The sequence below is a fragment of the Antedon bifida genome, chromosome 9 (assembly GCF_963402885.1).
Source record: "Antedon bifida chromosome 9, ecAntBifi1.1, whole genome shotgun sequence".
Classification (NCBI taxonomy): Eukaryota; Metazoa; Echinodermata; class Crinoidea; order Comatulida; family Antedonidae; genus Antedon; species Antedon bifida.
In genome coordinates, this window is record NC_136234.1 from 7289773 (window position 1) to 7313926 (window position 24154).

At 32.5% G+C, this 24154-nt stretch overlaps 3 protein-coding genes across 5 annotated transcripts; all 3 read left to right on the forward strand.

The window, feature by feature from the left end:
* Positions 1-232: 232 nt before the first annotated feature.
* On the forward strand, positions 233-1309 carry LOC144852461 (uncharacterized). The gene is made up of 2 exons (XM_078710273.1): positions 233-941; positions 1043-1309. The coding sequence occupies exons 1-2, from the start codon at positions 234-236 to the stop codon at positions 1292-1294; spliced, it is 960 nt and encodes a 319-aa protein (XP_078566399.1). The 5' UTR covers position 233; the 3' UTR covers positions 1295-1309.
* Positions 1310-1851: 542 nt separating this feature from the next.
* Positions 1852-10380, forward strand: LOC144851937 (kelch-like protein 28). 2 transcript variants are annotated; one of them, XR_013614244.1, is made up of 5 exons: positions 1852-2845; positions 7215-7664; positions 7864-8072; positions 8251-8507; positions 8664-8684. XR_013614244.1 is itself a non-coding variant. In XM_078709606.1 (4 exons), exons 1-4 carry the CDS (start codon positions 1974-1976, stop codon positions 8412-8414), a joined length of 1695 nt encoding a protein of 564 aa, XP_078565732.1. In that variant the 5' UTR covers positions 1852-1973; the 3' UTR covers positions 8415-10380. The 2 variants fall into 2 exon arrangements, 1 of the variants encoding a protein (XP_078565732.1); XM_078709606.1 differs by having other exon boundaries at positions 8251-10380.
* A 1802-nt stretch (positions 10381-12182) lies between these two features.
* On the forward strand, positions 12183-20676 carry LOC144851597 (uncharacterized). 2 transcript variants are annotated; one of them, XM_078709132.1, is made up of 17 exons: positions 12183-12387; positions 12737-12894; positions 13037-13213; positions 14091-14308; positions 14624-14706; positions 15119-15312; positions 15543-15761; positions 16065-16175; positions 16475-16633; positions 16775-16991; positions 17229-17430; positions 17517-17668; positions 18022-18236; positions 18544-18683; positions 19024-19198; positions 19511-19663; positions 20090-20676. In XM_078709132.1, exons 1-17 carry the CDS (start codon positions 12201-12203, stop codon positions 20321-20323), a joined length of 2994 nt encoding a protein of 997 aa, XP_078565258.1. In that variant the 5' UTR covers positions 12183-12200; the 3' UTR covers positions 20324-20676. The 2 variants fall into 2 exon arrangements, with proteins under 2 accessions (XP_078565258.1, XP_078565259.1); XM_078709133.1 differs by having other exon boundaries at positions 16775-16982.
* Positions 20677-24154: the final 3478 nt, after the last annotated feature.

Sequence of the window (24154 nt, forward strand, 5' to 3'; positions counted from 1 at the left end):
AAATGATAAATTGATTAAAACTGAATTATAAATTAACAGTAACCATACATACAATCGCATGTGACGTACATTTTTAAGTTGCACATTTCTAACCAATCAATTTCGACAATTAGCGCTTCTAATATAATTGGTACGCGCAGCGCATTCAACGTGGCGCGCATTCGATCGTTCTAAATACACGATAATTAGACAAAATGATTTACAAAATACATTTAACAATAAACAAGCAAAAGATGTCAAGTGCTAATGTTTTAGCTGATGATACTAGGCCTAGGCCTATTCCTGAAGTTAACGGATCAACTTCTGTCAAACTCGATCAATCAAGTAAAATTCTCGAAGATGGGCCCGCGTACGGGACATCCCCAAATTCTTGCTGCCCATCATGGCTCGAAAATGCAAAGAGAAAACGCCGCAAACGCACGGTAATTGAACCAGAACAACTCCTTCAGCTGGAATCATTGTATTTACGAGATTCGTGGCCGAGTAAGCAGAAGAAAGCACAATTAGCTTTGACAGGGGGCATGTCCACGAGATTTGTAAACATCTGGTTTCAAAATAAAAGATCTCGAATGAAGAAAATGGCACAGGAACAAACCGAATTGGATGCCATCATAAAAAGAAATCCAAATGAAGAAAAAACAAGTTACCACCAGCTGCAGTCATCAGTTAACATTACATCACAAAATAAATCGCAACTCAAAAGAAAAAGTCTGCAAAAAATCTTACCAAAACCAGACATCCAAGTAAAATTGATTGCTGATCATTCCCAATTCCTAGAAAACAACGGCGGATCATGGTGTACCAAGAGAAAGACAACTGTCTCTTCGTCATCGTCAAGGAATGTCTTATTCACCCCTCAAAAAGATCTTGGATCTCTAGATGCATTTGTTTCCATCATTGGACAGGAATCTCAAGTGCCAAAAAACGTATCTAAAAGTCAGGTAAAAACCATACGCATGCTTACATGAACATTATGTCTTTTTATTTCGCTTAATCGTTATAATATCAATAGTTTCCTCTCTTCTTATTTTATTTAACACAGGACCATCAGCAGAACGCGGGACCTGGACTGATAACTACTATGAGGATGAAACCAACCCGCAGGAATGATTTGTATCAATGTCTAATGACAATGATGGCTTTAGGAGAAGGGGGAGGTTTTCCAACTAATCCAATTTGCGACACCACCACTATGCGTAATTATCTTTACGGCATCAAACTGAAGAATAGCACGCTTTTGACTTATACCTGTGTAAATGGTTTTAATTGGACAGAGCTACAGAAACCGAGTTGATAATTCACTTTTTTCTGTAAATATATTTGTCTACTAAACATTATGAAACTTATAAAACAGATAAGCTCCTGGGAATATATCTTTAAAGTGATGTACTTGCATGATGTACAGTATCTATCGCAGGTTCCATAAGTTAAGTCATGGATTAATCCATGGTTAAGTTAATTGTTTTTCTCAAAATTGCGTTGCTCTTTTTACAATTTGTTTAATAATAATTTGTCTGTTGGTAATAAATTATCAACATTTCGGATAGCCATGAACCGTAGTTATTACTGTACAATAAATGTAGTTTTTCTCTTTAAATATTTTTGAAAAAGTGATTATATTATATTTACGAGTTGTTTTATTATTAATCGTCATGTAGATAGAAACCCAATTGCAGAATATAACAACTATTCTTTTGTATGTACTGTGTGTGGTTTATTTACATTGTATGATGATTTTTGTACTCCACCAGCTCTCACACGTACACATACAATTATGCATAGCGCCCGCTATAGAGCAAATTACAGCAACAACAAACAGAGTTAAAAAACACTCGATATGTGATCGTCAAAATGTTGACAAGAAGAAGAATACTTCAATTTGTCGTTTTTACTCTCATTGGGTAGACGTCTTTTATAGACTTACGCTAAACACTGTAAATTGTCAAGAAAGGTAGGCTGTTTTAAATATCAAAATGGATGATGTTTCTGAGTTTTCTAGGTCTATTCTCAAGAGCATGGCTGAGCTGCGCCAAGCAGGGGAACTTTGTGATGTGACACTGAAGGTTTCGGGGAGAAAAGTTCGTGCACATAGATTGGTCCTAGCTAGCGGTAGCCCGTATTTTAAAGCTATGTTGACGGGTAACCTTTGCGAACGGGAGAAAGAAGAAATAGAACTAAAAGGAATTGATGATGGTATTCTAAAAACTCTAGTGGAATTCTTGTACTCTGGTAAAATATCTGTTACAGAAGCAAATGTACAAACTTTACTCCCAGCTGCAAATTTGCTACAAATACGAGCTGTTAAAAATAAATGTTGTGAGTTTTTGAAACATCAGATTCATATCATAAACTGCATTGGAATTGCAACATTTGCAGACACCCACGCCTGTAAAGAACTCTACGAATATGCATGCAATTTTATCTATGATAACTTTAAGGATCTTTGCAATAGTGAAGAATTTAATCAGATGGACTCCCTCGAATTATCAAAAATATTGAGTAGCGAAAGTTTAAATGTGGACTCGGAAGAAACCACTTTTGAAATGTTAGAACGTTGGCTGCAATACGATTTAAATCGAAGACGAGCTTACGTACCAAAGTTAATCTCGCACATTCGCCTACCGTTGTTGACATTTAAGTACTTAACAAATTTGTATGAAAACAATGAATTTGTCCGTGAAAGCGTAGTTGCGAAGGAGGCAGTGAAACGAGCATTGCAATATCACAAGTCAGAAGATCGAGCAAAATTAATTGGTGACAAAAAGTCGCAAGTTACTTGTCGTAGACCAGCTACAATGCTCTGTGCTGTTGGTGGCAAAAATGGGTTTTCAGCTACTCTGGAAAGGTATGTTAAAATTTTAACCGAAAATTTTCATTGACCAACTTCCTTGGGGAAAACATTTTATTTTCACTTTTTCTTACTATTTTTTGTAACCATGCCAAGTGACTTAAATGTTTGTTTGTTGTTGTTATTAAACCCAATAAATTAAGCACAAAATATTGATTAGTTTCTTATAAATAATTATGTCGATAACAATTAAGATAATTTAATTGACAATTACAGTAACATTAAATATACTGTATGATCATTAATATTATTATGCATTGCGAGTTAACATTTCTATTAAAAAAATACCGATTGGTTGCTTCATTTAAAAGTCAAGAATGTTATTCTTATAGTTTCCATTGCATCAATAATTCAAGGATTGTAAAAAATGATAGTAGTTACCAGCAATCATTAATTCCCAGGGACCTGATTCATATGTTTAGAGCCTTCAATTCCAAGATAATAATTGTTACTATTAATAGATCAACACTATGTATTTGAGGCTATTTTTAGATTGCTTCCTATTAATTATAAATTCAAATCTGCTTGCTGGTTGCATACCAAAGATGATATTGAATTCTATGTACAATAAATCACTTACTGTATCCAAGGATTTTAACTTGCAGTATTTGTGTGGTTTATTTTTAAAGAAAACCACAATCTTTCAGTTGAAAATATATACAGTGTAGTTTTACTGTATAGTTTTGTACTGTAGTACTGTTGTTTACATATACTGTAGTTTACATGTACTTTAACTGTAGTTTAAGTTTATTTAATAGTTTATAGAATAGAATATTAGTAAAAGTTAGGGAATAATTTTGCCATAGCAAAATAACCGAGCAAAACTACCTTACTGCTACACATAAATAAAATGATATAGCAAACAATACAATACATTTGTTGAAATACAGTAATTCATCTGGTTTCTATATTTTTCTTTGAGTGTTAAAAACCAGGAATAAATTGTTAGTGAAACGTAAGTTTTCACAATCACATTATCAAGGGCTGTTCCATTGTAGAAACAATACAATTACAAAATACAGTTTCTAGACTTCTAGTTATTTAAAAAAAATATTCTTTATTTTCTTTAAAAAAAGTATTTTTTCCATGATTCAAAGTGTTACAATTTAAATCACAATGCCTCTAATACAGTAGATGACCAGATAATGACCTTTTAAAGTAGAAATGACCATGAAAATGATATATTAATAATTAATCTAAAAATGTACAATAATTATATTAAATCATTAACAAATTGGGGAAAAAAGATTATTCATTATTCTCAGACAAGTCTAGACACCATTCTAAATTGTTTGTACTACGAGAGTATGTACTTGAAAGTTGTAATACTGATAATATAGTAGATGCATCTTAGTAAATAATATTAATTTCATTTTTCATTTCAAGTAAAATTTATTTCTTATTTCAAAAATAATGTTAACATTTCACAAAATATTTGTATTATAAATAATTAATATACTTTTGATTCAAAATAAACATCAAATTTTAGAAATATGCTAAAAAAGAAGAAGCTAATTGCAGCAAACAAAATCATATATTACTGGAGTAATAAGTTATTACTGCAGTAACTCTTTATTTGACTTCACTAGGTAAAATTATACAATTAAAATGATGCTAGTCAGTGATTAATTATTGCGATATTGGAAGTTTTAATGCTTTTACTGTACAGTGTATCTTTCATGATAAAATGGTGTTATAATTATGAGTGTTACTTCAATGCAAGTTGCGAGTCGGAAAGAAACCCTAATTATAGTACTGTAAATGTACTTTACAACATTGGTTTATCCTCATCCTGTTGCATCAACAAACAGCTCAGGTCAATTACTCCTTTCAATCATACTTTTTATAGACCACAATCAGCAGTTAATAATAAAAACTAAAAATGCTAATTTCCTTTTCTGTGAATTGTATCTCAATAAAGTCATTTTGAATTATTATTCTGAAATGTCAATGACCTGCGCTAGAGATTTTGTTACAAGTTTTAAATAACTTGTTTAATTTACTGCATATTTGCGTGACAATATTTCTAGTTAGTGCTTCTCGTTTGAGTACAAGAATTCTTTAAAAACCATCAATTAAAATAGTTGATGGATATTAATGAAACTCACATTGAAACCATTTAAAATATACTGAGCAATATGGATCACATTTCATACAATTGCTTTGAAATCAAAATTTCAGATTGTATACTTTTAACATTTTTTATTATGTTGGAAGTCTCTGTAATTAAAGAATATGATTATTTGTGTGTATTACAATTTTTAATGTTGATATTACTACTTATTATATAATAATGTCTCTTTCACATAGCATTTGAGCAAAATCTCAGGTGTTTTTATGAGTTTAAATTTAGTTTCAAGTGAAAAGAAGAATAGTTCAGTATTTTCAGCTTCTAAATTATCTGAGGTTATTCCCCAAGAATGTCCATGTCTGAATTCATGAATTGTGTTCTGTTTAGTATTATCATAGAGCTATTATATTTCTACTTTGATGGTGTGTGCTCAGAACTGTGTGTGCCTACTAACTGCGATCTAAGAATCTTTTTATACTGTGTGTGTGATAATTTCTATGTATTTTTTATATGCAAATGATTTATATGAATGAATACTAATGGAAGTAATTTTCCACTGATGAATGAAATGGAAGTAATTTTCCACTGATGAATGAATAAATGGAAGTAATTTTCCACTGATGAATGAATGAGACTGAGTACTGGTATAATAATCATGGACAACTCCCTTCTATATTCTGTTTTGATAATTATCAAACATTGATAAAAATTACAACTGATTATAACCTTGGATTAATATAGTTTGAGTATCCCTTCTGGATGCCTGATCAAATCCATTTGTTTAAAATGACATAATATGCTAACCCTGCTACTCAAGTGTTTATTGAGCAGTTCAAGTTTACCTATTCAGTTCATCTGTTTGCTAATTTAATACTGTATATCCTTGAATGAATAGCTAATTATAGAATTGTGTTACTAAAAATAGCAATATATTAACCAATCAGGTTAGCACGTTTAATTACCTGATGGAATCAATACATCTCTGAAAGCTGCGATTTCACAGTTTCACCAATTTTTATAAAAATAGAATAAAAACAATTAATTATAAAATAGATGTGTTTATAATATTATACTAAAAATAAAACTTATATTTATATATAGATTGTGGTAATTATTTTATTAATTTTATGTTTATTTCTGTCCATGTATTCTATTATTAATAAAATCATCTAATTTCAAGTGCCTAGAGTATTTGGTGTTTTAATAGCTTTGCTATAAATAGAATCAAACCAATACAAATTTAATGCAATGTTTAGTATTAATCTATGTATCATTACAGCATGTTAGTTCTAAAAATAGATACATGTATTAACCAATCAGGATACAACCATCAGAAAATTTGAATAATTTGATGTCTAGGGACGTAGTATTATAATCATATCTATTGCATGATTGCTATGATTATTTTGTGTTGAATAATTCTTATTCATCAATTTAATTTAAAATTTTTACTTTTAGGTCTAAATAAATTGTAGTATTTTCTGTTTGAACACATGAACTGAATATCCTTAGTTTTAGTTACTAAAAGTAAAATTTATTTCAATTTTAAAATACGGTTACACTTTATTAATATAATAAATTGATAATAAAACAGCTATGGCGAAAATGTTGTCTATTCACGACAGTGGCTATGTGAGCTAGTAACCCCCTACCGTCTCTAAAGATGTGCACTGAGTATAGTCCTAATACAGGAGGACTCGTTCTACCACCAGAGCTAGTGAGCCTTGAAGCCTTGCCATAACTGCTCGGCCACTCACTCCTATTGTTATTATAATTCTTTTATTATTTGATATTCTTTTTTCATCAATACAATTTTTGCGGACTTTAATAATACCTTTATTTTTATACAATAATTTATAGTAATAAAAGATTAATCAGCGTTCAGTGCACTTGTGGTATATTAGAACAGCAATTTTTAGCTTAGCGTGTTATATTAAGCATCTAGTCGGTTTTATTAAGTTGATAGTGTTATATTAAGCTTATTCTGTTAAGCCAGCATCGCAATTAAGTATACGCTCACTGCGGCGTTAATCCAATATTTTTAGCAGTTAGATACAGAAGCCAAAAATAATTTGTTATGATTGTAAATTCGCTGCGGTCTTAAATTATTAATAACCTTATAGTTAGAGTTCTTTATAAGTTTAAACAGGTGAGTACAGGTTAGTGATTTAGAAATTTTAAGTAGTATCTTGGAGGAAAATAAAAACCACCGAACCATTGTTCTTAAGCGCAACACTTAAAAGTAAACATACCGTACCGTACCGTAGTGTAATTCTCGTATGTTATTTTTGACAGTGTGGAGGTCTACCATATAAACACAAGAGAATGGGTTGAAGTGTCGCCCTTAAGTTTCCGACGTCTTGACTATGCCACTGCTGTACATGACCGTAAACTCTATATTATTGGAGGTACGAAATCCAAAGTACGGGCTTGTCAGAACAATATGACCTACCGAGAACTTGATAGCAGTGTTGAACAATGGAACCCAGAGACTAACTGTTGGCTACCATTAGCTAGCATGCTGCGATGTCGTAGTCACCACGCTGCAGCTGTACTACAAGGAAAGATATACGCCCTCGGTGGCTATGATGGTGAAACATACATGAGAAGTGTTGAATGCTATTGTCCATCAACGAATCAATGGAGTATGTCGCCCCCTATGTTGAAAAGTAGGAGTTTCTTCCGAGCTGTTGTTGCAAATGGTATGCTGTATGTTATTGGCGGATGTGGACAAGACATCAATAGGTATGTTCTTAAACAAATCTAAATCTCTTACGATTTAAAGCACTGTCTTGTGTATTTATTTTTATTCATATAAATTCAATGCTTTTGCTGCTTTTTGTATTATTTTATACCAAAGTAAATAAAAAGTATAAATATTTTCGTTAAAAAAATGTTCATTTAGAACAATAGTTTGAGTCCAAAGTTTCAATTTATATTTTAGTGTGGAAAGGTATGATCCGGATACCGAATCTTGGCAAATGGTTGCACCAATGGCGGACAAGCGTATTGACTTTGGCGTGGCCGTACTTCATAACTGTATATACGTGGTTGGAGGTCACAACGGGACAGCACATTTGAGTAGTGTTGAACGATATGACTGTAATAGAAATAAGTGGTCTGTGGTTGCCTCATTGAATCTTGCGAGAACAGGTACAGCTTTTTAATTTAATTTAAATAAGTTTGGATGTACCGGTACCTTTTCTAGTATGTTTATACTGCACATCCAAAGTATACACTTATTGTACAGTACAGACTAAAGTCTGTAGGTGTATCACTGTGTAATAGCCATGACATCATTGTAATTTGTGTCTTCAAATTTTGTTTTAAGGACTTGCTGCAGCTGTAATGGGACATAAGTTATACGCCGTTGGAGGTCATTCTGGGTCATCATACTTAAACCGAGTAGAGGAGTACGATCCGGACGATGATCAGTGGCACGTCATAGATAAAATGTTATATTGTCGTTGCAACTTGGGCTTAGAGGCTCTCTAGCATTCCAAACTGCATCTTGTTGGTGAAAATTTACCTTTAAAATCTCTTAAAATATTTTATGTGTTGTAACACTGTTGACCAACTCAAATTTACAAGTCAAAAAGATTGATGCCTCAGAACCAGTTACAACTCATTTTATAGACAAATTAAAACCACAATTTGATCTTGATGAAAATTTACCTTTAAAATCTCTTAAAATATTATGTTTTACATCTCCCTGGCTTGACCAATTAAAATTTGCAAGTCAAAAAGATTGATGCCTCAGAACCAGTTACAACTCATGTTATAGACAAATTAAAACCTCTTTTATTTGGATATAATTGGAATATGGAGACATTTTAAATAACAGTAGATTTGTTAAATGTGAAAACAATTCGTTTTTAAAACTTCAGTAGCAAGTAAAACTATGTACTAGATGAAAGTAAATTAATTGTTTTTTCCAAATAAAGGAATGAAATAATTGCATAGTGTGGCCATAGTGTTTATGTATTTTAAATAGTTTGATCAAATCAATCATTTAATAGTTTCAAGTAGACTTGGTGCTCTAGTGCGTTCTATTTTACATTTATAATACAATTCAACTTGTGTCTTTTTATTCCGGATAAATATTGGTTTTTATTCATACTCCTATTCAGACCAAACCTTGTGTACATTGTGTGTAGGCGGAGTAGTTGCTAAATATCTCCATGGTAATATTCTATAATAGTATGAAACAGGTTTGAACTAGTCGTAACCAGATTAAACCGCTTCTATAATTCCTGAGGCTATAAATAGTATCAATATTGATCTGAAAACATTTGATATGTTTATGCATACATTAAATATTTCATTCTATTTATAGCAACACTTTACTTTGCATGAATATCTCAAATTTATGATATATATTTATTTATAGAACGAGTTAATGCCTTTTATAGCATTTCAAATTCAAAAGATCTTTTTTAACATGTTTTCTAGACCAGCTTTATTATTGAATTGCCTTTTTAGAATACAGAATACATAGACCAACATTTAAAGTAACCAGCTGTTAATTGATTTGTTGTTAGTTTTATATTTTGTTGCTTATTAAAACTTCATCTGATGATCAAACTTCTGATATAAGCCGCACTTCATATTCTCTTCTTAAATTTGAACCTCTGTCTACACTATCAAACAAAGTGGGATGTGCCTATATGGTAGTGATAAGACATCATCATGTCCATATATGGGCACATCACATTTTTTTGTCACATAAAGTTTGATAGTGTAGACAGAGCTTTACATCTACAAATATTTCTTTAGATATTTGTTTGTCTCATCATTCAGATATTGATCATTTTTAAATAAGATTAAGGTAGATATTTTTCTTAGTCATAATTAGATCTTCAAATTCTTAGAATATTGTATATTGTTCAGTAGTTAGTACATGGTTAAGAAAAACACAGATTAATCTATCATGATTTCTACAAATTATGTTGCTAATTCAAGGTTACCTAACCTCCTCACCATTTTCTTTTCTTGTTGCCATGACAATGCATCCTTTCATTTCAGTGATATAAATGCAGAACATTAAGCTATGTCTACAAACTAGTGTGACAAAAAAATGTGTGCCCAAATATGGTAGTGATATACCAAAATATAGTAGTGATATAGCCAAATATTAGTGATATACCCAAATATAGTAGTGATATACCCAAATATGGTATTTATATCACATTTTGTTGTCACATAATTTTATAGTGTAGACAGAGCTTTAGCACCGACTCGAGACATGAGATTATAAAGATGTTTATGTTATGAACAAAAATGTTAAGAATAATCGCTGTATTTCATGGAAGGCTAATGTCAAACGAGAAAACTCTTATCCCATCAACAACAAACTCATAAAAGTACAACTCATGTTTAATCTTGACATTTTCCAACATTTATTTTGTCAGCTTTATGTGATTACTAAGAATATTTTAATTATAATGTGATAAACAAACAGTATAAACAAAATGACAATTGGTACTCGCCACCCACCGATATTGTGTGATATGATGGAATTTAGGGATACAAATGAATTCTTCTTTCCTAAACCAATATACAGTAGAATTCTTAGATTGTTGTTCAATGCAATAGTAAAATAGTAAATAAACTAATAATTGATAAAGTTTGCACAAGTTTGAATACCGATCCAATAACCACAAGAACACAATGGTATTTCATTGTTGAAAGAGTTGTTCATTTTACACAAAAGTATATAATTAAAGCCACTAGCACCTACGTTTTTCAACCTAATTTAAGGTTACACACTACATTTTATGTAAAAAATAATTACTGTATGGACCTTTTGCAATACTTTTTTTCATCTTTAAACGATTAAAATATGAAAAATGAGTTCATTCCAATAATGTAAGCAGCCCGCTATAAATACCAGAAGGCATTGTTTCTCTATTTTTATCATAATTAACCATAAAATGGTTAAATGTCTTTAAACTAATTCATATGCGTTATTTTTACAAAACTTCAACAATTGTAGGTCTAGTGTCTTATAGTGAAATGTGTGCACAAATTTAGTGATACTTGCACCTAAGTCTTGGATATTATATAGAAGTCTCTCTGTATGGTTTGAATTATTTTGTACATTTAAAATAATGCTAATCAGTTAATAAGTGCAATGAATTCTTTAAATAAAAAATGTTCCCCTCCCATTGCTATAGTTATAGTATAGTTTTCTTTATTGAAAAATATCTTGTATAGATAACTGATAAAGTAATAAACATTCTTTGACAATACAATGTGTGTTTTAAAATATTTGTTTAGTATTGATATAGACAAGACAAAATATTTAATGTTTGACAAAATCATTCCAGTTTTCTCTAACATGTCATCAGCTAGTCTTCTGTTATTTGTACATTAAAATAATAATATTACTTAATGCTTTATCATCGTCGTCATAGTAACACAGGAAGTATGTTATTATTTGCTTATTAGTTTCTAATTTAATTTTAATATCTTGGATGCATCAATATTCTGTTATTGTTTACTGGAGGTTGCTGGCGAAATGCGGCCCATTGCTAATAAAGTGGATGAAGATTGGCTTTATCAAAATTAACTTAGACTTACAAAATTTGATTATGATCTGATAACCGCCGACTGATATGACTACAAATACAATTGTACACATAAGAATAGAGATATTATAGTGAACTATTCACTATATAATATTTCTATGACATAAGCCACCTCTATGTAAGTTTTATATAGGCCTATTGACCTAAATAAATATGATTCAAAATGTCAAATATGTTACATAATATCAGAAGCAAACAAAAACACCAGATATCATTATAAAAATTAAAAACCAATTTCAAACCCTAGATAAAATAATTTGCATAATAATATCTTATTATAAGTGACCCAATTGACCCTTTGTTGTTGTATTTGTCTAACATGTGCAGTGTATTACAGGCTTACAAAGACCATGACCTAAGCCTGATGTTTTAGACTTATAGTTCCTGTTCTCAGACTTATCTAAGTACTGTACTGTAGTAAGGATTGTGTTGCTTCCGTTACCAAGCGACTTATACAGAAAGGTGAGTTCAGTTTTGACTTATCGAACACCACATTACATTAAGCTACCATAAAACACAAATCTAGTACTGAATTGACCTTGTGAGTTTATCAGATCTGTTATTGCTTCATATCAGAAGATCTACTACAGTATAAATACTATATCTAACACCAGCTGCCTCCATACATTACAAACACATTTTGTTTCTTTTCTCTTTATGTAGTTTTGCCTACATATTTGTCCTATTTAGGATGAGTAATAACTCAATGTTTGATAAATGTATTGTCGGAGTAGACGTCGGAGGAACAAACACAGATGCCGTTGTTTTGCATGGCGACCGTGTTCTTGGATCTGCGAAGGAACCAACGACAGACGATGTGACTACTGGCGTTAAGAAAGCTATTAGTTCTGCTCTTCAAGATGCTTCTGCTAATCATGGTTTGATTTCAATAATAATTCAAATGTAGTTTGAAACGTTTCCAGTACAATTCTGGTAATTTTGATACCTCATGGGTATGTATTAGGAAAAATGTGCATATAAATGAACAACCATACAATCTCAACTTGATCCCCTCTTATATTAATTAATATCTAAAGCTCTGTTTACACTATCAAACTTGATGTGACAAAGAAATGTGATGTGCCCATATATGGACACGATAATGTCATATCACTACCATATTTGGACACATCACACATTTTTGATAGTGTGGACAGAGCTTTAGATATTTTGCATACCTTTAATAATTCTAATAAACAAATTGAGATATTTATTTGTTTATTTCAGGTACATGCTCAATAGCACAGGTAAATGTCGGTACGACACATTTCGTGAACGCTGTCGTTCAACGACGCGGACTGGTAAAGGTTGCTTTTATTAGGTTGTGCGGTACTGCGTCGGGAGCTTTGCCTCCTTTTAGCGATTTTCCTGATGATCTTCGAAAGGTACGCAATATTTCTTCAAATCAAATACAAAAACATAATTTTCCTTGAATTTTTCAAATCAAATTACAGTTTGATGTTCATTTCCTATTTTCATTTATTAGCCTTTAAGTAGACAAAATGTTAACACTTTATTAATTTACAGGTTGTGGAAGGACCAACATATTTGGCAAATGGAGGATTCCAAATTGATGGACGGCCAATCACAGATGTTGATGACGATGAGATTAGATCGTACATCAGTGATATCCAAGCAAAAAGACTAATACATATTGTTGTCAGTGGCGTTTTTTCCCCAGTAAATCCAGAACAAGAACAACTAGTATGTATCTATGTTCAAGTTTACCTGGCATGGCCGTAGCCACCAGTACAGTTTTTCACAGAGATTGTTCCCTTTTCATGCAATCACCGCACCACTTTATTTCTCATGTCTATGGTACTGCCTGGTCACCTACTGTAATGAACTCCTTTAATTTTATTATCATGATCAACATTTTTTGTATGGTAATCAACCACTGTTATTCATTTCTGACAATTATATACAGGATGTTTCATGTATAAACACATAATGTAATATCACTTATTTTATTCACTGAACAAGATAAAATTAATTAAAATAAATAAAATGGTAAGAAATAGGATGTAAAAAGTGATTTCAAAAGTAGAGCAGTTATCCCTTGAAACGAAAAATAAACCTTCACTGGATTATTTTAATACAATGCTTAAGAATTCCAGTATTATCAACTTAGCTTTACAAATGATTTGTATTTTCAGTTCAAGTACTATACTCTAATACTACTATAATCCTAGGATGTGGTTTAGATGGTCTTAACTCAATCACATGAACTATGTAGTATGTGTGTTACAGAATATCAAATTAGACTACGCTGAGTTATGAATATACTGTACTTAGAGACCTAGTAAAACAAAGGGTATTAAAGTATTAAGTTGCGATTTATTTTTAGTTATTTCAATTTAATATAGCAATAATATCTAATTATATAAAAAGTATTTATAGAATTTGTTCTATTAAGTTTGCAAACTATATATTAATTTTAAATTAGAATTTAATGTTTTATTAAAGATTAGAGAGTATCACATGCTATTTCTACACTAAATTAATGTTTTATCTTTGCAATTTTAATATTGTAGCCCCTTTGAAAAGGGTGCTATGAGGTATTTATTTTGTATTGTTACAGGTTAGTGATGTTATTAAGGACATATTTCCCGCTGCCCAAATCACTTGCTCGCATACAGTTGGCCAAATAGGTTTGCTAGAACGTGAGAATGCCGCCATTCTTAATGCGTCTCTTCAACCGTTGTGTCAGAAAACCTTAGAAGCATTATCCAAAGCTTTGCTTGATATTGGAATAACATGCCCTTATTATTTGACGCAAAATGACGGAACAATAAAAAGGTAACATTCTAAATGTGTTTTTATTACGGTATATATCTGAATATAATCCCAGGCTCCATTGTAATAATGTGTTTACTATGGTGTATATCCGAATATAATCCCAGGCTCCATGGTAATTTCACATCCTAATTTAGGATAAATTCTGACACAAGATTGATTAATTCATTATTATTACAATCGGAGTAATATAATCACACCACCCTACTTTTTGCCAAATTTCTTACCCAGACCATCTAGAGCTATACTCGGTCATATAAGGTATTTTTATTGATAGTTTTAAATGTGGTTTACCCTTCATTTATTTATTTCTTACAGTTCGGAGCAGACCAAGTCATTTCCTGTACATACATTCTCATCAGGGCCTACAAACTCCATGAGGGGTGCTGCATTTCTCTCAGGTGGGTAAATATCTATTTAACTACACTACACTACTTACAAGCTTCTCAAATTGCTCACAAAAGATCTGCTGAGATAGAAACATAAATATCCTAAAAAACGGACGGAGCATTTACGTTTCCTTTGTTCATCTTGATGTTTATTCTTTTGTAAATTTAGATTTTACAAACTATTGTAAAACTTTAATTGATTCTAAATTAAGTGTAAATTAAGATTTTTTTAGTTTTAGTTAACCTGTTAATTTAATTGTTTTTAAGATGTCTTACAGCCTTGTGGAAAAACACCATTGAGGTGAACAAGTATTACTGTGATTAAATAAAGTTTTTATTATTATTATTATTATAGTTTAATTCACATTAATTACAATCTGTCTGAGTTTATTGTTTATGTTCCACTAATATTTGTGTTTTTTAGATATTAAAGATGCAGTAGTAATTGATATTGGCGGTACAACTTCAGATGTTGGGTGTCTCATAAATGGTTTCCCACGAGAGGCGTCAAGTCATATTAGGATAGGGGGCGTCAGTACCAAGTTACGTATGCCTGATGTGATGAGTATTGGTCTTGGTGGAGGGTCAAAGGTTGAGATCAACACCTCTTCCGATGGTGTAAGTTTCTTTTTAAAATATAACGCAGTGGTCTATCCTAGTTATAACTATTTGTATAGCTGGATTTAACTTAGTTTGACCATAGATTTTTTCTTTGGGGTGGTGGGGGTCTATGTAGGACAACAAACTTCAGTAGACTACTACTATACAGTTCTAAATTATGTATTCACACCAAGTCCAGGGACTTATTATTTACGTAACACCAGTTATAGAATCATGCTTCATTACAGCTGGGGTGTAAAGTGGGTCCAGAGAGTGTTGGCTATCAATTGGTGGAAGAAGCTATGGTGTTTGGTGGCCAGACATTGACCACTACCGACATTGCTGTAGCCGGTGGACGTGTCGTTCTTGGAGATCGTAAGAAAGTGGAGCATTTGCAGAAGGAAGAGATTACAACTGTGATGAATCGTATGAAAGAAATGATTGAAGAAGTTGTGGATCAAATGAAAGTAAGGATTACAAAGTTTGTTAATGCTTTCTCTAATTCCTAATGTTCTTGTATCCTTAGGCAAGATACTTTACTTATGTTTGCCTCTCTCTCTCACCCTGGTGTATAAATGGGAACCTGTTTAGATCAAGACACAACTTTGCACTGATTACTAGCTTTATTATGGGAGTATGTTTCCATACGTGTTTGATCCACAAAAAAAAAGACTGGGGTAGTAATGTTCAGCGCTTAGAGGTTTCACAACATTAGGCACTATATAAATATTATTATTATTATTCTGTAAACCTTTAAATTCTAATTTCAGTTAAGTAGAGAAGCTTTGCCGTATGTTTTAGTCGGTGGTGGCAGTATTTTATTGGATGAGAAAAACTCGTTAGAAGGGGCTACAACGGTTATTAAACCGCCACATTATCAGGTTATTCATTTTAATTTCATTTTCAACTGTTATTATCTATATTAAATAAACTAATCAAAGCCTGTGCTCTGTTTACGATCAATGACACTGGCGAATCCAATACGATCTAAATACAGTATTGTAAAATGAAGAGCTAAACATGTGGCCCCACGTAAAGTATTCACTCTTATTGTATTGTGGTTACAACATTTTACAACAATGACATAATTATAATGTCATTGCATATGAAATGTGTTTTGATTGTATTGAGTTTGAGTTGAGTATATTCAGTAATAGATTATTTCATACTGTTTATTAAGGTTGCAAATGCAGTTGGAGCCGCCATGAGTCAGATTGGAGGAGTACACGACACCATTGTGAACTTGTCCAACATTAGTAGGGAGGATGCAGTTGCAGAAGCAAAGAGGGTTGCAATCAATGAAGCTGTAAAGAATGGAGCTGACTTATCTACAGTAAAGGTAGCAAATACCTGCAAATTAATTCACAATTGTCCGTCACTCTACCACTTCAAGTTTGTTCCTCCATTTGTCTGTTCTTTTGTTGTTTTTTTTATAAGGATAGCCATTTATAGTAGCTAAAATGTTTAATCTTGATTTTAGATTACTGAAATTGAAGAAGTTAGTCTTACTTATGTGCATGGCTGCACACGTATAAAGGTTAAAGCAGTCGGTGACCTCAAGTTGACCCAGCAATCAGTAGACTGTCCTCAAAGTTCAATTCCTTTTCTATCTTGTACAGTGGATGATGGAAAACCGGCAGGATCTGAACCTTCCACGCAAATATTAAAAACCGATCAAGAAAAATCAGGTGTTACATGTACATCTTTTGTTTCCTTAAACTAGAATATGGGACAAACTTTAATACCAAGTGGCATTAAAGTTAAATTCTGATGTACCTAACGTTTTATTTTACTGTATTGAGTGAGTCCAGAATCTCTCCTGGTTATTACTATTATTTACAACAAATTTAAAACATAAAGATGAATTAATGTTATCAAAACCTTTTATAAAGCTAAGGTTCTTTCTAATGACAAAATGTCTTATCCTTTATTAGGTGTAAAAAATGAAGATCTTTCACAACCAGTAGTTGACAAAGAAACAGGTGAATGGCTCTTAACAGAATACGATATTGAATGCATTAGTGTTGGCGCTGGAATATTGGGGTGTGGAGGAGGGGGTAGTCCCTACCTTGGACGTCTACGTGCACAAAAGCTTCTCAAAGAAGGCAAGAAGATCAGAGTAATTGCTCCAGAGAGGTAAATAGCAATTGTCTTATTCTTAGTTTCAGAAAACATGATGTTTAGATGTTTTGGTAAATCTAATTATGTTTGTATAACTTTAGGATAGGTTGTGGTAAAGTGGCTGTTTGTGCCTTCATGGGGTCACCAGGAGTTTTGACTGAAAAGTTAATGAGTGGAAGAGAAATGTTGGATGCAATCAAATGTCAACAGGAAATAATTAATAGGTCTACTGAAGGATCATGGGATATCAAAGGTTAGAGTAGCATTAATTATTATATATTAATTCAAAATATTGCAAAATTATTAAATCTATTGCTAAACTACTTTCTTAATTCTTTATGAAATAAAAATCTTAAACACATCAATCCAAATGAATTAAGTGTTGATATTAATTGTTGATATTGTTATTTGATTGCCTGTTCATGATATTACTGTTACTGGTTCTGTGACCGCGTGTGGTCACTTCGCAATTGAACATTTCACCAATTCCCTCCACAAGCCAACATATGTGTGAACTTTTTAGTCAATTTGTTGACATTACCTACACATTTTCTTCATTTCTGTTGTAAATATGTACTAAAATGAACTATTTGAAACTAATTTTAGAAGTCAAATCAGGTGATGGCATTCGATACATTGACAATTACAGCACTGTAGACTCTAGAGAAGAAACTGAATGCAAGAACACAGATAGAATAGTAGGTGTGATGAGTGCAGAGATTGGTGGAATGAATGCTGTGGAACCTCTGGTAGTTAGTGCACTTCTAAACTTACCTGTTGTTGATTGTGATGGTATGGGACGTGCCTTCCCAGAGTTACAGGTGGGCACAAATTAAATTAACATGGTATTATAATAATAATAATAATAATTGTAATAATAATATCAAACATTTATAAAGCACTCTTTACCGGAGTCTCACAGCGCAACATGAAAAGAATAACTATTGAAATACTGTAGGTGAGTTTTTAGGAGAGATTTTAATTGAAAAGGGGATGGAGTGTAACAGATGGTATCAGTATTTAAGTATGGCAAATCATCTTAAAAACAATCAGTGGATGATGAATTTTGAGCTCTCACTCGATTCCACCATTGACGTCCTTATTTCCATGTTTTTTTCTGAATTCTAGATGTTTGTTCCATCTATATATGGTAAGTCGTTGACCCCATGCTGTCTTGTAGATGACAAAGGTCAGCAAGCTGTTGTACTTGAAGCTGAAACACCTAAACAACTTGAGGATCATTTCCGCAAAACAGTTGTATCTATGGGGTAAACATTTTGAGTTGTTTTATTAGTAAAGCCCTGCCTACACTATCAAACTTTATGTGACAAAAAAACATGCCCATATTTAAGCATATCACCACCATATTTGGGCACATCACACTTTTTTTGTCAAATTAGTTTGATAGTGTAGACAGAGCTTTAGGAAAGACATACAGACATGTATTCAAGATATGAAGGAATGGAGATCTATCAACGGAGTTGTTGTTATCTATTTGTTGTTATTATTAATATCTATTCAAACTTTAATCAAACTATTTATGGCAAAGCCTCAAGAATACATTTCTTATTTATTTCACTTCACCTAATTTATGTGTTTTGTCGACAGGTGTTCAGCGGCTTTGAGCTTCAATCCTTTAACTAAGTCCGAAATTTTAGAAAAGAGTGTTCTGTACTCATTAAGTCGAGCTCGCCATCTTGGACACAAAGTTCTATCAGCTACATCATCCCCGATTGATGCGATTATAACACAGGAAAATGGAACTCTATTGATAACAGGCAAGGTATGTATTTTTTCCATTAGAGTTATTAATAATGAATGTGTAATTAGAAGCTTTAGTTTTGGCAATGAATGACTACCAAAGTATGTCACTGTGTGCATGCAGAGATATTGGGTTTTTTACTCCCCACCTCGACTTAGTTTTGATTGAACACATTTATTGATCTGACCTAGTTAGGTCGTAGGTCGTCGTCCTGAAGAAACACTCTCACATTCTATTTACTTCTTTCTATATAGACAGAAACAAAAAAATAATAATAAAACCAAAATGTTTTCATAATGTAATAGTTCATGTTTTCCCCCATTTTCTATCCAGATTTCTAATGTTGCACGAAAGACTAACGAAGGATTTGACAAAGGAAACGTGACAATTGAGGGCACTTTAAAGTGGAGTCAAAGCACACTGAATGTGGAGTTTCAGAATGAAAACTTGTTGGCAAGAAAGACAACCGCACAATGCGCTGAAATGGTAGGGATATTTACACGCTTTCTTCTTCAAGAAGTAACTAGTGTTGAAATGGAGTATAGTAACACAGACCTATAGAGACATAGATTGGATAAACATCCTTATGGAATACTCTTCCACAATCAATCAAGAATGCCAACTGTATTGTCATCTTCAAACAGTTGCTGAAAACTTATCTATTTCGCATAGCATATGAAATGATGTAATTTCCACCTTGTTTCGAGCCTTGTGGTCGTAGCCCTTTAGAGAAAATTTATTTTGGTTAAGTACTATACCAAAGACAATTATTATTATAATACAGAATATTTTCAATTCTGTTTCATTACAAACTTTTGTTTCAAGTTCGGAATTTGCATATTACATATAATTACATTTTCTTTTTACTACCATTGGTTTACATTGAGTTAAATGGACTTTATGTTTTTTTAGATTGTTGCTACTGTTCCAGACCTGATCTGTATCGTTGATTCTGATAGTGGTCAACCAATCCCAACAGATGAGTTGCGTTACGGTTTACGTGTAGCCGTTCTTGCAATACCAGCCTCTCCAGCACTAACAACACTGCAAGCCCTCCAGGTTGTTGGAACAAGTGCATTTGGTATTCAAGAAAACTTTCAACCAATTGGAATGTACAATACACCATCTTTAATTCCAATTCCATGATCTTTTTTTAATTTACTAAATTATATTCAATGTTGGTAATGTTTTCTTGATTTGCATTTGAAATAATCTGTATACATACATATACAATAATGTGTTCTGCGCATGTTACCTCAATACATATTATTATTAAGGCCTAAAACAGTCAATTTTTTTTTTTCGAGAAAAAAAACTACAGGGAAATTTATAAATTACATTAATTTATTTTTGGAATTGTTTTTGCCTGACACAGGATCTTAATGAATTGCTACAATCAGATTTCTCACTTTTCTGGACATCGTAGTGCATATATAGACTACAAATATTTTTAAAATATAGGAAGCATATGAAATATTCTTGTTTTTTATGAATTAGTACAGAGATTTTTTTTTTAAAGCCAAATATATGTCATTAAAAAAATCCCTGTACAGGGATTTTTTGATAATTGCTAATTTTCGGCCTTTTTATTTTTTGGCATAACTGGGTTCTATGGTACTATAAGATGATCATAAAGCAATATATGATCATATACAGCAATATAAACGCATAATAATTGAATTTTAAAAACTTGATATTTTGGCAATTTGTTGAAAAAATCCCTGTACACAGGGATTTTTTGAAAAATGGTCAATGTTCGACCATTTTATTTTTCGACATGACTGGGTTCTATGGTACTATAAGATGATCATAAAGCAATATATGATCATATACAGCAATAAAAACGCATAATAATTGAATTTTAAAAACTTGATATTCTGGCCATTTTTACTCTACAGCTCACTATGTCGGTCGGTAAACACTAACTTGTATATGGCCTTGTCTTGATATCAGTTTCATCTAGCTAAGTCAATTTTTCAGAGTCCTTATGGCCAGAACTCAATGTGGTTATGTTTTTCACGGTGCGCAATAAAAAATTATGCGGTCTACGCACAATTTAACGAAATCACAAGCATGAATCACAATTAAATAAAATTTGGTACTCATAAATTTCAGGTCATATTTCATCATATGGCAATACAATTAACATGCATGCGTACGCAAGCTTAACATTTTCAAAATTGTCAAATTTATTTTTGATGAAATTAGAGTACGTTTCACGCAATTTAAAAAATTGCAATAAGTGCGCAGATTTTTGCACGCACACTGCACGTTAAACGTTAATACGCACTCTTTTTGCCCGATTTCTGTTTTACAAGCTTCCTTTAATAATGTCATCATATTTGATTCACTTTCCAACTCAAAATTATGTTATACGAGCACGTCAAAAGTGACAGGCTACGCACGTGTAAATTAAAAAAATATAAATGTTTTTAAACATTTTCAACATGTTCAGCAATTTCGGTCTGTTGGTTGGTTGGTTGGTTGATCGGTCGGTAAACACTAACTTGAGTACGCGACTGCAGCCATGTATATGGCCTTGTTTGAAAAATGGCCAATATTCGACCTTTTTATTTTTCGACATAACTATGGTATTATAAGATAAGATGATAAAGCAATATGTGATCTGTTATATACCCCCAGTACCTTTGTACAGTAGTAATGTATTGTAATATAATGTAAAGTATTGTAAAGCTGACTCAAAGATAGATGTATTCACTTCGACTACTTTTTAACAACTCTCTTATTCACAATTCTACTATCTATATGACTCATACAAATTGGTATAGTTACAGGTGGTATTTGTAAACCAACTGATAACATAGGAAGTGTATACTGATAAACAAATGTATCATCTTGCCTACTGGCACCATAGCTAGACATACAGTGTTCGCGGACCATAACTTTATGTACGAAATCCTTCGCGAGCCCCACATTCCCATTGAACAATCTCGGATAGTTCTTTTTCAGTTCTTGCTTGTATTCAGCATCATCAATTGTAGTAGTATCTTTAGCAACTTGGACGTAAGCAATTTGTCCTTTCACAATGTTAATATTTAGGTTGCTAATCAAGTCCATCCCGAGAATAGTAGGCGATCCTTTTTCTACAATGTAAATCTTCGCGTGCACTTTATTCTCTGGCTCACTGGCAAGTGTAACGGGTGTGTCGAAAGCGAAGACCTCGAAAGCGAAGATCGAAGACCGAAGACCTCGAAAGCGAAGACCCTACGAAATGGTAGTGTACACAAAATCCGACCAAAATCACACAAAATCGATGATAACAACTTGAATTTACAGATTCTAAAAAAATATTTCGATTTTAATCGTTATGTTATCAAAAAACATGACTTTATATATGAACAAGCTCACTTGTTTTCGCCAATATGGAGTTAATAGAGAGGTTTCGCAATCTTACGAATACGATAACGAAAACGGATACGTCACGCACACGTATTCGTTTTCGTAAGCCATAAAAAAATCAGTTTCGCATGGCAACGAAATATTGAGGCGCGTCCAAAATATGACTGCGGTAAATTTGAGCGAAGCGGCAGGTACGTGTTGCTTGGTGCTTGGCTGCCTAGGCCTAGCGTAACATCAAAGCGAGTGAGGACTTTAAAAACTGCTATTTATCTAAATTGACCTGGCATTTTAGTAAATTACTTTAGTAAATTACTTTCAATAAATCTATAATTATATTATAATCATGAATCATTCCTAATTCAAATGCAAAATGTGCAAAATAGATCAAAAACTATACTCGTTTTGTAGTTACGAATATGACTGGTGATATTCGTCAACACGAATACGCTTTACGAATATGAAATGGGGATCAGCTCAAAAATTTCACAAATGTATGACGTATCCGTTTTCGTTATCGTATTCGTAAGGTTGCGAAACCTCCCTACGAATACGATAACGAAAACGTCATACATTTATGAAACTTTTGAGCTGATCCCCATTTCATATTCGTAAAGCGTGTTTGTGTTGACGAATATCATCAGTCATATTCGTAACTACAAAACGAGTATAGTTTTTGATTATTTTCCACATTTTGCATTTGAATCAGAAATGATTCATGATTATAATATAATTATAGATTTATTGAAAGTAATTTACTAAAAGTAATTTACTAAAATAACAAGTCGATTTTGATAAATAGCAGTTTTTAAAGTGCTTACTCGCTTTGATGTTACGCTAGGCCTAGGCAGCCAAGCAACACGTACCTGCTGCGCTTCGAATTTACCGCAGTCACATTTTTTTTTTTATCGATAATCAATAAATGACTAATTGCAACGTACGTTGCTATCAAACTTTTATATAACTATTCTTTCTTGTGTAAAAATTTTTCGAAATCGATTTTTGCAGGCTTACGAAAACGAATACATGTGCGTGACGTATTCGTTTTCGTTATCGTATTCGTAGCGTTGCGAAACCTCTCTAATAACTCCATTGGCGAAAACGCGTGAGCTTGTTCATAGATAAAGTCATGATTTTTGATATAAATATAACGATTAAAATCGAAATTTTTTTTCATGATCTGTAAATTCAAGGTGTTATCACGATTTTGGTCGGATTTTGTGCACACTACCATTTCGTAGGTCTTCGCTTTCGAGGTCTTCGGTCTTCGATCTTCGCTTTCGAGGTCTTCGCTTTCGACACACCCCAAGTGTAACTGGTAAATTCACAAATCCATGCACATGTATCGGTTCCTTGGAGTAGGTCATCAGTTTGATTGACGCCTTTTGTAGAGCTTCGTTGACAAAATATCGATTATAGATTCTTTTGGGTAGAATTGTAACTGGTGAACCAGTATCTATGGTCATGTTCACTTTTGCTGAGTGACCTATCAATACGTCAGTGCGTAATTTTCTGTTAACCATCATAATAATATAATAATACCACATAACACCACACATCTTTTCATGAGTAATCATGCTCAAAGGCGCTTTACAAGCATTATTACCCCAGTATTTTTTT

Excerpts from the sequence above, each read along its gene's own strand:
- LOC144852461 (XM_078710273.1), top strand. The coding sequence starts at position 234 with ATGTCAAGTGCTAATGTTTTAGCTGATGATACTAGGCCTAGGCCTATT. Across the intron at positions 942-1,042 it reads AAAACGTATCTAAAAGTCAG|GACCATCAGCAGAACGCGGG; the intron begins GTAAAAACCATA and ends TATTTAACACAG.
- LOC144851937 (XM_078709606.1), top strand. The coding sequence starts at position 1,974 with ATGGATGATGTTTCTGAGTTTTCTAGGTCTATTCTCAAGAGCATGGCT. Across the intron at positions 2,846-7,214 it reads TTTTCAGCTACTCTGGAAAG|TGTGGAGGTCTACCATATAA; the intron begins GTATGTTAAAAT and ends TATTTTTGACAG. Across the intron at positions 7,665-7,863 it reads TGTGGACAAGACATCAATAG|TGTGGAAAGGTATGATCCGG; the intron begins GTATGTTCTTAA and ends TTTATATTTTAG.
- LOC144851597 (XM_078709132.1), top strand. The coding sequence starts at position 12,201 with ATGAGTAATAACTCAATGTTTGATAAATGTATTGTCGGAGTAGACGTC. Across the intron at positions 17,669-18,021 it reads AGGATCATGGGATATCAAAG|AAGTCAAATCAGGTGATGGC; the intron begins GTTAGAGTAGCA and ends AACTAATTTTAG. Across the intron at positions 19,664-20,089 it reads CCGCACAATGCGCTGAAATG|ATTGTTGCTACTGTTCCAGA; the intron begins GTAGGGATATTT and ends ATGTTTTTTTAG.